This window comes from Centroberyx gerrardi, chromosome 18, assembly GCF_048128805.1.
Source record: "Centroberyx gerrardi isolate f3 chromosome 18, fCenGer3.hap1.cur.20231027, whole genome shotgun sequence".
Lineage (NCBI taxonomy): Eukaryota > Metazoa > Chordata > Actinopteri > Beryciformes > Berycidae > Centroberyx > Centroberyx gerrardi.
This window is the reverse complement of record NC_136014.1, coordinates 20209292-20225253: the sequence shown is the minus strand read 5'-3', so window position 1 is coordinate 20225253 and position 15962 is coordinate 20209292. Positions and strand designations below refer to the sequence as shown.

Below are 15962 nucleotides of genomic sequence, written 5' to 3'. Positions count from 1 at the left end.
AATGAGGGAGCTGTAATTTTAAGTGTTACCAAAGCATATGACTCAGGAATGGGGAGAAACTAAACCTTAGTCAGTCCTCAAAAGCTACTTCAACATGAAGCTTTTTCCAGAGTGTTTGCTTTAGTCAGAGTGGACCAAGTGCATGAAGGATCGTTGGGTGTGTATTGCACTGCAGGACGGGACGGGAGGTCTGAATGACATCAATCCTGCAAACCGCCATCTTTCTGTATTTGGTCATTTGACAGTGGAGAGTTGGAATGAACTGTGCATGTCCGCTATGGTCGTTGTTTATGTACACAACAGATTGTTCATGCTCAGGTGAAAAAAATATACCTTAATTTGTTTTACCATCAATTTTTTTTCTTTCACTAGCGGGACACATTCATTGTTTTGCATCTTAATAGTGTTTGATTAAGAAAGCTAATAACGTATGCATAAGAGTGTGTGGGTGATTGAAGAGTGTGTGCATGTGTGCGTACGTGTGTGTGTGTGTGTGTATGTTTGACTGTGCATGTGCATGTGTGTATGCTTGTGTATTTCTCTCAACACCAACACAAAAAAATGGAATTTGTGAATACTGTGTACATTTCAGACCACATTTATAACGTATACCATTGTTCTGAGTCTTCATAAAAAATGTGTATAGAGAAAACTACAATAAACTAGTTTGCTATTTCTCTTGTGGACTGTCATGCAGAAAAAAGAACACAACCGTCTCAAATTCTCAGTGCTTTTTAATTTGTGTTTGACAATATATTTCTTCTTTTTTTTTTATTGCTATTACAAACTCAGTCTCCTAATGCTAGTCCCATAGGCATGACTCCATAACTTTACAGATAAAACCGTTAACACTGGTCAGTTGCCAACATGTAGGCAGGAAGGAAATCCATTTCATGGAAGGAACTTGGTTGAGTCGAACCAAATTTAGCTTATTCTTGTGAATTTATATTCCAACAAAGTGCCAAAAAACATAAAAATTCATAAATTCTGCCCGACACATGGGCTGAAAGAACAAGACGATAAAAAAAGGTATAAAATACTCGTACATAACTCAAAGCACACAATATAGAAGTACATCATAACCACTGTGTAACCATTGGAAGAGAAGGTTGGAAGAAAAAGAAAGCAGAGCCAGGTAGCAATCTAATACAGTGGGGGTATAAGGTGTAGTAATATGTCCTTTGGATAGAAGAGGAAAAGCATAGTAGGCTTAGCACATCACATGGTCAAAGTGAGTCAACAACTAGCACCATCGCAGACTTCAGTTCTCGGGGGTGAAGTTACAAAGATACATAAAACTGAATTTCCATTCCTTTAGGAAACAAAGAAACAAAAACAGGTTTAAAATAAAAACATGAAGCAAAAGAATGGTTGTTTTTCTCGATGGCTCTCAAGCCCTGATTTATCCTTGTGTCTCCTCTTTTTGATAAAGTCTCTTTCATCACTCATCCGTCCACCACTTAGTCTCTCACACACTCTCACTCTCTCTCTCTCTCTCCGTCACGCAGCTGTTTAGTCGGGGAAGCGCTGGCAGGCTTTTTTCCAGCGGCAGGCGGTGCACCACTGGTCCTTGCGCTCCACTCCGTACACCTTGCGGCACTTTTTGGCCTCGCCGCGACCCTTCCTGCAGACGTAAAGACACAAATCCTGCTGATGAGAATGAGCGGGGCGAGAGGGCAGAAAGGGGAGCTACCACACAGACTTAATATATTTTAGCGAGAGGTGATGATCTCTGTTTATATAAAGGAGTAGCTATCTAAATGTGATTATACTGACTGCAGACTGGCAGCACAGCAGGTGATACAGTAGGTAGATATAGAAATAGACAGATGGAGACAGAAAGACAGGTGAACTGTAAAACCTGTGTGTACCAAAATCAATCAATCAAGCTTTATTTATATACTTTTATTGACACTGAATGTACAAAATATTAGGGACATCTTAATGATACTGAGTTGCAGCATTTTTTGCACAATCCACATCTCAATTATCACAAAACTTAAAAATCCTTCTCTAACTTGTCTGCTTCTCTTTATTTATATCTCCTCCTTTGTGATTGGTATACATTTAATAAGGGAAATCAATAAGAGATAATGGCTTTTACCTGGATTCACTGCATCAGTTAATGAAAAGAGTAAGTGTCCCTAATATTTTATACATTTGGTGTATAATTCCTGACTGCAAAACAAGGTGCTTAACATTAAGGTAATAAAAATTAATAAATAAGAAAACTAAAACGCAATGTGTAAGCTGTGTTTTGAGGTAAGACATGACATTGGTACATTTTGTTTTCAATACTTTTTTTAGCGTTGTCACACCGTTTTTGTACTGAAGGCATATTTGAAATGTATTCTGGTGCAAGATCATTAACTGATTTGAAGACAACATGAAAGGATTTAAAAAAACAGGTCAAGAAGTCAAAAAGAGAGAGACTGAACAGCGATGTGAAGGCAGCAGGTAGGTGGACGAGGCCTCACCTAAAGGAGCAGTGAGTGCGGGAGGGCGACGCACTCATGGTCTGCAGCCTGTTGGCGGCGCTGTTCTGTTGGAGCCACTGCTCCCCGACGCTGACGGACCGGCAGCGAGGTTTCACCATCTGAGGAGGAGGCAGGCACAAAAAAAAAAATCATACAATGAGTTGGGAGATTTTAATCTATTTTCTTCAATGTCTTCTTTGTTTCTGTATAGGAAGTTCAGTTTCCAGTTTTCAGTTTTCATTTGAACTTGCAGAATGGCTATTCCTTTTCACATCGGCATTCTTGTACAGTGACTAAGTTGGAAAACAGACAGTTGGGACATTGCGTTTTTCAGTGGCAGACATGTTGGCTCCACAATCCTGCTCTATGGCTGCAGCTAAGTAATTCATGATTGTATTCCAGCTGATCTGTTGAATGAGATCTACCCTGCCACAGTGATTAGTATTGGTTAAAGTGAATGACACTCAGAAATTGGGTTTATTACAATGGCAAAAGCATCATTTCAGCGATATGTTTGATGCACTGGAATGTATAGAAATTCAGGATCAAAGCCTATAAAAATGATGTTGAGTCATGCTCTCTTCCCTAGCCTTCCTCTTTACTTTGATCCTTCTGTGCAAATGTGAGAGAGTCAAAAATGATAGACAGACAGACAGACAGACAGACAGACAGGGACAGAAGACCCACTGGAGCGTTGTTGTGGCCAGAGACAGAGACGGAGGGGGTCCAGCCCTGGGAGCCGGGGTTTCGGGAGGCCACAGAGACCTGGACGGGGCTGCATGCCTGGAAGGAGCAGGGGGAAAGGAGAGGACTTAGGCTTCACACCTTCAAGAACCACAGTTTTATTGGGGTCAGGACCTCAAATGGGTTGAGGAGTCCCATTATGAAAAGAATTACAGTATGTTTATATCACTGAAGTAAACTCTAGTTATGACAATGAAAATACAATAAACATACAGTAAACAACAAGACCTCAGAATTGCTAAACATCCATTTTGTCCCCCTCATGTCCACTGAACTGCCTTCAAATTGTTACAACCAATTTGTCACTTTTGATTCTATCCATTTCCCTTCAAAAAGAAGGGAAGAATATCCATATTGCATTTCCATATCTCATTAAATTATTCTCCTTTCAAACAGAACTGTTTCCATCCCCTTTGCCAGCTTTCTCTTCCCTTTGCAGTCCTGAAGCCATTTTGAACCATAATATCACCATAATATTCACAACACCCCACCTCGCAATGTGGATAAAAGTAGACAGAGGAGATTTGATTAAATGAAACTCACATACACAAATGCATGTGCATACACACACACACACACACACACACTGCACCGCCAACAGCACTGACCCTCGATTCAACCCATACTCTTGGTTAGACAGGACACGCACTAGATGATTTCTGCCTCCATGAAGAAATTAAAGACAAATTTGCTACAAAAGAGCCACATTTTCAAGATCTGCATGCTTCAAATAAAGAGCGAAAAACAACAAAATGGGATTTTCATGCTTATTTTTTTAAATTTGGCAAAATCATGCAGGGTTTTTGGGCGAGTAATCCAAGTAGTTAAGGCATTCAGCTTGTTTTTCCCCATTGTTGTGAAAAAGGAAAAGGAAAGATACATGTAGGAGCGACACTGGAGAGCAGATTGTAGGGGGAATCAGCAGGGAGACGTGTGGGTCCAGTGGCACGAGTCTTAACCGTTGCACCATCACTTGCTAAAATCATGTAGTGTTGTCTTGCCCTTTACAGGCTAGTGACAGTCTAGTCTCCTTGGGGGAGCGAGCAAGCCAACAGCTTACTCTCTCACTGTCACAACACATTCATTTACAGGCTCAGTGGTACGGGGTTAACGCAGGCCGCTACTGAAATGTGTTGCTTTGTGATGCATAAACACTCTGTTGTAGCTCAACAGCTAGTCTGATGCAGAGGTGTCAACATGGTGGTGCTGAGTAAGTTACAACACTGGGACCATGTCACACTAAAACATTGAAAACAATAAACTGCAATAACATTTGAGTTATTCAGTAGGAAACTAAATCCTGATGCAGCTGTCTCACTGTTTCTGTATTCAGTCGCAGCCTGGATTCATTCACATGACAAGAAGGATTGAAATCTGGGTCCAAAGCAGTGGGAAATGTGTTCAAATTTAACAAGCAGTGAGGGTGGGAAGGTAAATTCCTGTATTCTCCCGCATGTTCCCCAAAATCTACGCACAGTGTTTAATAATTCATGCTAACAAGAGCCGTCTGCTTTCATCGCCTCAAACCACTCCCTCCCTCCAGGGGTAAAATTGAAAACCTCTGAACTGCTATACAGTACAAAGTTATTCACAGTAGAGGTTGGGGTTCCACTGATATATGTTTTTGAAAGCCAATACTGAAACAAATGTTTCTGGATTGCAGCTGCCGATATTTTGTGCCAATATTCAATATCTTTAAATTTGACCATTTTCATGCCCAAAATTTACAAGGATTCAGTGTTTCCCCCAGAAAACAGCATTTGGACCATCATGGGACACTGAAAAACTCTCCATTAAAACTCTAACACTAATGAAATTCTTTAAGGCGTGTTAGCAGCTTCTTAGGGCAGGGTGAGGCAGGTTTCACTGCAGGTTTTACAGACTGACGCTGGTTCAGTAAAATCCTCCCACACCACACTGGAATGAATTCTCTGGTCAGCCATGTGAAATAAAAAAGGATAATATAAAAATATTTACTAGCTGTGGGCAGGAAGGAACCTCCATCATATCAGATGCAGACGACATAAACTGCCCGATATCCAATTTTTGATAAATGCCAATATCATCTCGATATATCAGTCTAAACCCTAGTAAAGATCATTTCAAGGTATTTCTTATACATGTACTGTATTTATTTGTGGTGTCCCACCAAAATATCAGATGGGCCAACCACACGTAGAACCCCCATACTATACTGAACGAATATACTGTATATACGCAACATGCAACAATTTTACTTTGAAGACTTTACTTTGTTACATTTCATATTAGAAAATCACACTTGGCCAAGGAGAAATGCTCACTAACAGGGATGTCAACAAGTTTGTGAAAAAGATTTGAGAGAAATAAGCTTTTTCTGTGGAGAAATTATGGGATATTTTATTTTAGCTCATGAAACATGGGACCAAAACTTTACATGTTGCACTTATATTTTTGTTCAGTATAATAGCTACTTGTGCAGCATTCGCACACCACACTTCTTCTTCTACCAGCACTTGATACCCGTCCCAGTCTGCTGCTAGAACAAAACTCCCCAGAGAGACCCTCAGTCCTGTCACACCCACCTGATAGAGATGCTCTGAGTGGATCTGCCAGAAGCTGCTGGGGGCCGACTGGCTGAGCGGGCTGGGCCGGCCCGGTCCCGGCCCGGAGCTTGAGTTGGACCTGGGCCGGGGAGCCGGGGGGATCTGGAGCCCCAAGCCTGGGGGAGAACCGCAGGAGGCCCAGCAGAGCCGGGGGGACGAGGCGTGGCCCGGGGGCTGCTGGGAAGGAGCTGGGGCGGAGGCAGCCTCCACGGTCTCACAGGAGATCTTGGTGTAGTAGAAGTCCTCCTCCCTCTGGGACTGATCTGACCCACTGCTGTGTGCGTAGAGGTAGGTGTGTGTAAATGTGTGGGTATGTGTATGTTTGTGCAGGTATATATGTGTGTGTGGTGTGTGTGAGACAGACAAGTGGAGAGAGAGAGAGACCAGTGGGCACAAAGAGCAAAATAGAGAGAGTTGTTTGTTTCGACCAGTGCTGAAAGCAAATACAGGGTTTCCACTGTGGCCCCGATGTAAAATCTCTGTTCCGTGACTTTCCATAACTAAGTCAGAGCGCTTCCATAACCTAAAAATTTTATTCCCTCTTGTTTTTTTAATGGTCTTTTCCACCAAAGAAATGTTCTAATGGGGTAAACAGTCTGGTTTCCACTACAGTTGAGCTGGCTGTGGAGAAGTGGCTATGCAATGTAGAAAAACAGCTGAAAATAGCTGGAAAATAGATTCTGTTATATTCCTGTAAAGTGGCCACTTTACGGGAATATAACATTTGTGAAATTCCCTGATACTCCCCGACTTTGCCAAAGAATTTATCAAATTCCCCAACTTTCCTCGTCTGGAAAAACCTCTGAAAGCACATCCACATATTTGATTGTACATGAATCCAAATCTGCAAGTTGCCAGCTCACCCCAGATGCAGCACGCGGATGTGTCTTTTCATTCCAACTGAAGATGTGAGCACCTTGCCACAGCTGGGCCACAGACACTTATACACACCTCTGAACGAGCTCTGCAAGAGAGAGAGAACAGGAGAGGTAAAGTATGAGAGAGGGGGACGGAGGAATAAAGACAGGTAGGAACACAAAGAGAGAGAAACAGAAAGAAAGAGACAAAGTGCGGAGACAGAGAGAGAGAGAGAGAGAGAGAGAGATCAGGAATGTCTTACACACCATAATAGTAACATCATAGTATAAGTAACATCTTACACACTGACCTGCATCTTTGTTGAAGCAAACATAATCACAATATCCTCTCTCTCTCTCCTCTCTCTTATAACAATTATAATCACCCCAACTTTTATTCCAATACTTCCCCCAAAAATCCTTTTCTCTGCAGGTAGTAAAGGCTTCTGAGCCGGTCAAATTAAATCTGATTCTTGAGGTAGTGGCACTGCTCTGTACCTTTGGCTTTTTGGCGTTAAGCTCCTCCCCCTGCTCCAGCTCCATCTGTAGCCCTTCGTCGGGGCTGCTGTCCATCTCGGTGACGGACGGCGAGGGGGCGGGGCTCACGTTGCCGTGGTCCCAGCTCCAGTAGCCGCTGCTGCCGCTGTCAGAGAGCTCGCCGCCGCCGCACTCCATGTCGGCTGCTGACGAGCCAGCTAGAAAACAGGAAGATAAGAGCGTTATCACCGTGACAAACCAATGGAAACACCTTCCCACTCCATGCAGAACAGCCAAGTCGCTCCACATCTTCGATTACAGGATCAAAACTAATCTTTTCAAAAAGTACATCTTATTTTGTCTCAGTACTGCAAAACCTGAAGGTTAATTGGGAATTAAAGCCAGTTTTTTCTACAGTTGCACTCATTATAAGTCACTCCGGATGAGTTTCAGCTAAATGCCTAAAATGTAACGTAAAAGTAGTTTGCTGGGTTTAGCACTTCTCACACTCTATTTTCCAATAAGCTCTTGGGATGTTAGCTGACACAGATATAGCCTATTTCTTGTATTGTTATTATTTTTTAAAGAAAGATGGAAAGTGAGCAGTCCATTCCCCTTCAAGATTTTTTTTATTTATTCAGATATTTGGAAAGCAGAGAGAGAGAGAGAGAGAGAGACAGGAGAAAAAGCTCAGATTCTAGGCCAACAGAGATGGCAGATCTTATTCTCAACTATCTCTGGACACTTCTTGTGGAAGTTTTAATATAATATGACATTGGTTATATGACTTGCCTGTCACTGACAAATAGAAATAAACAACCTTGAGTTATAACAACATTTAGGAATGCTATGTTTGTTAAAAAGAGTTAAGAAATCATTTTGACTATAGGGGGAGACTGGGGAAATCTGAAAGAAAAATCCCTAAATTCACTTGCTCCTGGATGTAAAATGACCAAACTACAATAAACAGGTGTTGATGACAGTTTTGATGACGCTCTATTCAATCAATCAATCAATCAATCAATCAGACTTTATTTTCCTGACCAATTAAAGACACTATCATGACTATTTGATCACAAAAGAACACATACAAGTCGAGCAAACACAAATTCACCACAATAACTCACTAAAAATTCTGCAAAAATATACCTTATGGTTCAGATATCTAAGACTCTCTATTCCTGTGTGATTAAAATAGACACACAGCACTTGGGATCGCTCTCAGCTAGTTTCCCCATCCTGAGGAGAACAGCAGGTCCCCGCGCTGCTGCCAAGGTTGTGATGTGTGTCTGTTTTTTGAGACGGTGCCATCGTTTGGCTTTGACATCATTTCAGCTTCTCTTAGTTCTCTTACTCCCTCTTTGACTCTATTGCCTTTTCATTGTTTTTTCGGTCACTTTGCCAAAAATTGAAAAATAGCAAGAAATCTATTTTTAACTGAAGCAAGTTTGCTTACTTTTGTAATTTTTGCAGAAGGAAAACAGACTTCTGCCAAGAGTGCAGACAAACCAAGCTCTTCATGAATGTATGAGAATATAGCAACAATAACTAAGGTAAAGGATTGGGGAATAAATCAGAACATGAATTAAGTACACGATTCATGTGTTGACCTTGCAATAAGAACTTGTGACCATAGCCAATAAAAAGGATCATATGATTTGATTGATTATAGCAGTAACCGCTACAGCAGTTCCCCCACTCTTCATTTATCTTGAATTAGTACTGCAGGATTTTCCAACACAACTCCGCTTGGAGGGGAAACCGCAGTGAACTAAGCAGGTAAAAAGGGGAACTTGTATGACAGCTACATCTGTATGATTTATATGGCTTGCAATGAGACCATTCCAATAAATAATATTGTACATTATCTGATTACCAGACCATAGTTTTCCCTAGCTTTTTTTTTCTAACAGGGCTGGTTGAGATCATTTTTGGTTTTGCTTCCATGTTTGTTCCGGCTTTGGTCCTACTTATGGTCCTACTACTGTCTGTAGCCTTAAACGTATTCTTATTTGTAATATTTTGTAATATTTTTGTAATATTTACTTCATTCAAGTGCTAATTCTACACTGGCAACATGAGTGCAAACATTAGTTTTTGTGTTTTCAGGGGATTTTTCTCAGTCAGTGGTGGTAATGTTCTTGCTGTGTTAATCCTCTACTGCTGAGTGAAACTAGCAGGAGCTCTGATGTGGCTGTGTGGTGGTGAGGTGAGGGGAGGTGAGGTGAGGTGACGTGAGGTGAGGTGTGTCAGACCTGGACCCGCGTCTGTCTGCGGAGGAGTCTGAACCACAGGACTACAGGACAGGCTGGTCAGGACCATGGCTGCCATGATCTCGTCCATCTCCACTGACTCTGGGCTGCGGAAACTGGAAGGACGGCACATAACAAATGTAGCTGGGTAACACTTAGACACTGTTGACACTGTTGAGCTCTCACCATCAATATTTAAAAGAAAAATCCAGCCTAAAACACTTTAAAGGACAAATCCACCCTCAGACACTCTTACACTGCTATATATCATCAATTTGTGATGTTCGATGCACTCCAGGAGTTATTTTGTGTTGTAATTTACCTTTCTGTTGTGCCCACTTTCCCCTCAACCTGCCTCGTCTACTTCTACTCCAGTTAGTGATTTCCTACATTTTCCAGAATAACTTTCAACAACCCCCAGAGAACTGGCATACATTGATTTGGGCCTTTATATCCCTTACCTGTACGGTGCCTCTCTAGTAGCCGACATGCTGCAGAGGGGCATTGTGGGAGCTGTAGTTTGCGGCGGAGCAGCCAGGTTGCCCCAGCCTCCCTCAGCCTCCCTGTGTGGCAGGTGGACTGATGCCTTGTTCTTGTGACGCCCATTCCCCATGACCGGCTTCTCACCCTGGCCACAGCACTGCATATACATCTTCAGAGAGAGACAGTATGCAGAGAGGACAGGAGCTTTACAACACACTGTATAGACTGATGATAAACTGCTATAGTCACAAGGAAACTGTTTTTTGATGGTGTCTTGCTTCCGTAATTTGATGGAATTTTCTGGTTGAAACAGGAAGTTGGGGCATGGGTAAACACCCAAAAATGCACAGCAACTCATGTTGCAAGTTTTATATGATCGGAGGGGACTGTTCAAAAATCTGTGATGGCTTCATTGGTTGGAATTTTTATGTACTTTACTGGCACACCAAAATACAGTTTTCCAGGAAGTAAAAGTAATGGGATTTTGATATAAGAATACCAGAAAAAATTGTGTAATTAACAATAAATAACAATAAATGCGTACCTTATGATATGGAGAACTAGCTAACAAGGTGAAAACGTCTTTTTCATTTCATTGTGACTTTAAATTGGCAAGTTGAGTAAGAAGACATTCTTATTTACAGGAGTAAGGAGGATTACTACCACAGCCTTGTACTATTGGCCACTGAGAGGCTTCACTGGAACAGTTGTGGGTTTAGTGCCTTGCTCATGGGCATTTCAACAGTATATATTATACTGTACTTCCAGTCAACCAATGAAGGGTGCAGTAAATCAATGGCTCTGTTTACATGCACAGAGTAACCGTCTGTTGGCCATACTCTGGTTAAGATCTTATTTGGGTTAAGCTGTTTACAGGCACCTTTGATACTCTGCGACTCAGTCGCTCTGTTGCCATGAATAAACCAGTTAACAGAATATTCCTGTCCACCTGTGATGTCTCTCCTACAAATAGAATGGTCCGCCAGCAAAAACAGCATTAAAAGGATGTGGCTGCTAGCCTTTGACCAAACAGTAGGCTACTTTAATGCAGGGGAAAGAAATGATGTTCCCAACTGTGGGAGTTTTTCCTTTTTCTCACTAAGAGTCTAAGGTTGGGGGATGCACTACTCACTGTCATGTGTTTTGTTGACATCGAAAAGCAAAAGTGAAAGGACTAAGATGTTTACATACCACATAACCCATTTAATATTGGAGTAAGCCAGGCATCTTAACCGGGTTTCTCATAATTGGTGTAGGAGCTTAACCAGGTTATTCTAACAGAGTTATGATGTTTACATGCGTCGACCCAAAACTGGGTTACTTGATTAACCAGGTTAAGAACAAAATTCATTAAGCATGTAAACATAGCTAATGTGGGTGACAAAAGATTAATTAAATCTAACGAGTGATCAGTATGCTAACTGTGACTCTTCCAAAGCATCTGCTTCAACCATATCAATTCATCAATGATGACTGATGGGCAGGATGTGAACAAATGAATGGATGGGTAGATGATGGCTGGATATATGTGAATTAATCAATCAAATGAATGGATGGATGTGACTGACTGAACAAACCATCTAAATAATGGCTGAATACATGAATAAATTAATGAAAATGGAAAACTTCACATTTATCATCTCAATAAAGCCGAATGGACACCTAGCCTCTGTCTTGGCCTTCTTACCAGAGTCTCCTGCATGTCGGGCCTGCTGCGGCTGAGTGTCGTTGTAGAGAGACAGGCCTGCGGTCCCGCTGGGCAGGCTGCCGTCCCGCCTGGCCCCGCTCCAGCTCCCGCTCCAGCTCCTGCTCCAGCTCCAGCTCTGTCCCCAGGTCCCATAGCTGCCATGGTGCTGCTTCACACAGTACTGGGACTCAGCACAGTGTCACACCTCCCTACCAGACAAGATGCAAGACACCAGTAAAAACTAGGGATGGGACGATATCGAGATTCATTATATTGTGATACAAAAATGTGACAATATGTATCGTGGGGCAGAAAAATGAATCGTGATATTAGCTACATTTTATTCTGCTGTAGTAATCACAAATGAGATGACTTGATCATCACAATTTCAAAAGCACAAATAAAATTATTTGCACTTTGTAATGACATTTTAAATTTGTTGTTTACATTCTAGAAAGCCAAAGCTAGAAAGATTTGTGGCTCAGAAATAAACATAATTCTGCACAGTCATACTTTGTTTTTTATTTATTACATCATATCGTGGTTTTATCGAATCGTGAACCCCATATCGCGCATTGAATCGTGTCATGAGATAAGCATATTGTCCTATCCCTAGTTAAAACATAAAATTTAATTCAATCCAAATGTCTGTATGCATTGTTTTTAAAAAGTATTTCTCTACACCATTGAAAAATTCCTATAATATTCCTATAATATCCTGCTAAGGACTTAAAGTGTGTCCACGGTACTAAGTAGTGAGTTTATACTAACCTTAGTCCTAAAATTAGACTTATATTTTTGTTGTGATATTGGTATAGTATCCTTCTAAAATATATTTGTATAAAATGTAAGGTTTTCTATAGTTGTTTTCGGTTAGAGGAAATAGACTTACTCTGAATAAAACATGACAATAAATAATAAATACTTATTATTTTTGATGAATAAATATGTTCGTCCTGCTTAGGGGCTTTGCAGACTAGTCAGCGTTGGCAAACAGTGATCATGCATTCATCCCAGCTTGCATCCCTCTGCCTGACAGTGCAGAGCAAAACACAACATGCTGCACAGGGGATTTGGAGCAGAAAAAAGCAAATTATTACAGGAATTTCGACTGCATACAGACTCCTGTGGATTTAGATCCTGACTGAATCAAAATCAGGCTGTAGTTCGTGGTCTACTCTGGCAAAATATGTGACTGATAAAGTGTTTCATAGGCGTAATCTGACGTCTGGATGGATGGCTTGTGGCCTGTAGCCCATAGAGGTAAAATAGGCTAATGTTGCGTTCAGGACACATGGGAATAATCGTTGCAATGGCCGGACGATTCAAAGCAACGATTTGGCAGTGTTTACATGCTTTAAACTCATTTGAAGCTGTCAGATGCCATGATTGGAGCTTTCTGAAGAATTATGCCGGTCCTGATCAGTTTCATACTTAAGCTGCATGCATTTATTGAGGGACATTCAGTTATTGAATGGGCCAACATTCGAGTTTACGTTTTACAGCAAAACACTGCAGTGTCAATCACAAACAAACAAAAAAGCAGCAAATGGTTATATCTAGCCCTGCAGTCGCATTTTAAGAGTTATGATCACAAAATGACTTGTGAAAAGTGTTGATTTTGTTAACTATATATAACTATATATATAACATTTCCTACACTTGACAGCAGATATTGTTTTGTTTCCACATCAGTAGTCGGTACAAAGGGGGTCCATCGCCAAATCCAGAGCTCCCAAGTACAACTCGCCACCTGGAACCTGAACGTAATGGTATTTCCAAGTAAGAATCTCATATTTCCCATTCTTTCCCTGTACATGAACGCAGCATAAAACCTGATTTTCTCCGGCTTTCCACCAATCCGCGGCGAGTTCCAGTAGTAAACAAGTGCCACAGTGTGGGCGGGCAGCCGCCGCTGATTGGTTCAAATCTGATTTCCAGCGTACACACCTCCTTTCTGACAACGTGTTCGGACACGAGTTTCGCCGGGAGGGATGGAGATGGACGGGCAAATACAGTTGGAACCGACTGAATTTCAACGCAAAAGTGAAAAGATTTGGGGGGAAATAAATCATGCAGTAGTGGGAAGTAGGCTGAAAACGCAAAATCTCACCACAGTGTTTTCAAATCCCCCCCCCGAAACGCAAACGCCATCTCCAGCAGGGATGTAGTGGAGGTAAACCCAGCCAAACTCAGTTATGACCCACCATTTTATTTGCCGAATACATTTCACCCGCATTTTTAGCCTGGCATTAATCTTTCTGAGGGGAAAAAACACCGGTATAGGCCTGCATCATACTAAGTAGAGCCAAACTGATTTAAGTTATAGCCTATATGGGGATGGGGTCTATTAAAAGAAAGCATAAATAAACACTTTCTTGAAAATATAATTGATTTTGTTTATAATTATGGTTGTGATGCTTTAGGATGATCACCGGTTTAAAATCCTGCAACTACATCACTGATCTCCACCCGGCAACGCAGATTGAGATCAGGAGAAACACCCCCCACCCCCCTCCTCCCCCCAACACACACACACGCACACACACACACAAACACAGACACTGCTGAGGGAAAACAAGATTTTTCATAGTGTCGCTGCAAAACAAAACCTATCCTGTAACTCAAAAGCGTTAAATCCTCATGTAGGGCTACTCACTCGGTCGGTGGAGACCTCGGCCGTCCCGTGGAGCGCAGCGGGCCGTCGCTTCGCTGCCTGGCTGTCCCGCCGCTCGCCGGCTCTGTCTGCCAGGGAAAAAGGGGGTTGGTCGGTCGGAGACGCGCCTACGTGTGTCTGTATGGTGGACCAATGCCGGGGGTGACAGCTGGCCAGAGCGCGCAGATATCAGCCTGCAGCGCGCCGCCGCGCACAAAGGATGATCTAGGTGAGGGGTTACCAGAGCAGAATTATGCCCATAGCAGCAGCAGCATCCTCTCTCTCTCTCTCTCTCTCTCCCTCTCTCTCTCTCTCTCTCTCTCTCTCCCTCTCTCGCTCTCTCTTCCCCTCTGTCTGTCTGTCTGCCTCTCTCTCTCTCTCTCTCACACACACACACACACACACACACACACACACACACACACACACACACACACACACACACACACACACACACAAATCTGTATTTTTGTTCAGCTGACGTCCCTCCCTTTCATGAGCATGTAGTATCAGTAATGTTGATGGTGGTTTCTGTCCACATAAAAGGGAAATAATGTAGACTAAAAAGAAAGATTGAGGTTTTGCATGTATTGTTGTAGCATAAAAATGCATTGCATTCAAATCACAAAGGGGTTTATGATCATTGTTCAAATTTCTTTCACACATGTTTTCCCTCACATCCCTTCAGAAGAGAACAATAGCAATCCTATAATACATTTTATAAGGATATATCAAGGCAAACGTATAAGCTATATGGGAATATTATAGGGATACTATAAAGATAAAATCTAAGGTCACTATAACATCACTATTGAACAGCACAGTCACACTAGTGCCCTATAGAAATATTATAGGGATATTATGGTGATTTTTCCCTTGGGATTTTCCTAGCATGTGCAATTTCATGTTATTATTAATTAAAGTGAAGGAAATGTGATTTAAATTTGGTTGTAATAAACACCCAGATCAGTGAGCCAACCCCTTCTAGCACCATTGACATTTTTAATCAAATGCAAATGGATCGAAACTGGAAAAAACTGCTGACACAATGACATACAATATATCAACCCCCAACATCACATGATACGGGCCTGCATGGAGATCAAACAGGACTTTGCATGTGTATCTGTGTGTGTTTGTGTGTATTTGTGTGTGTGTGTGTGTGTGTGTGTGTGTGTGTGTGTTGCGGTGCGCATGCCTGTGTGTACTGGCATGTGTGTGCTTGTGTGTGTGTGTGTGAGACTGGATTAGTGTCGGCTGTCTGCACCCTCTCCACCAGACATCCAGTCAGCAGGGATTTTAGGGTCTGAGCACCAACACTGTGTGTGAGAGAGAGAGAGAGAGAGAGAGGGAGGAAGAAAGAGAGAGAGGGGGAGAGAGAGAGAGAGTAACCCAATCCTAGTCCCAATCCGATGCCTAACCCAGACGGAATCCCTTCCCTTCCCCTTTGATCCATTAATTACACCATGTAACCTTGTCTGGCCCATTGATAGCAGCGCTGACTGGTTAGACAGATCAAGGTGAGTATAATGAATAGATAATGAATTTATATAGCGGTAGTTAACAAGATAGAGAATATTTAGAGAGATTCGAGATATAGTAGATTTTAACAAGATATTAAGGTATTAGGTACTAACAAATTTGAGGGTGATGATCATTGGGCAAATCTTTGAGTCACTTTAGATTGGCTGTGTTGCCTACAGCTTGGGTGGAGCTTGACAAATGGGATGAAATCACTGTGGAC

At 42.0% G+C, this 15962-nt stretch overlaps 1 protein-coding gene across 2 annotated transcripts; it reads right to left on the bottom strand.

Moving 5' to 3' along the window:
• Positions 1 to 716: 716 nt before the first annotated feature.
• znf395b (zinc finger protein 395b) lies at positions 717 to 14477 on the bottom strand. 2 transcript variants are annotated; one of them, XM_071914237.2, is made up of 10 exons: positions 14222 to 14477; positions 11563 to 11771; positions 9854 to 10044; positions 9396 to 9508; positions 7162 to 7358; positions 6670 to 6770; positions 5786 to 6080; positions 3165 to 3260; positions 2478 to 2596; positions 717 to 1624 (listed from the first exon to the last, which is right to left on the bottom strand). In XM_071914237.2, the coding sequence occupies exons 2-10, from the start codon at positions 11722 to 11724 to the stop codon at positions 1513 to 1515; spliced, it is 1386 nt and encodes a 461-aa protein (XP_071770338.2). In that variant the 5' UTR covers positions 11725 to 11771; positions 14222 to 14477; the 3' UTR covers positions 717 to 1512. The 2 variants fall into 2 exon arrangements, with proteins under 2 accessions (XP_071770338.2, XP_071770339.2); XM_071914238.2 differs by having other exon boundaries at positions 5786 to 6077.
• Positions 14478 to 15962: the final 1485 nt, after the last annotated feature.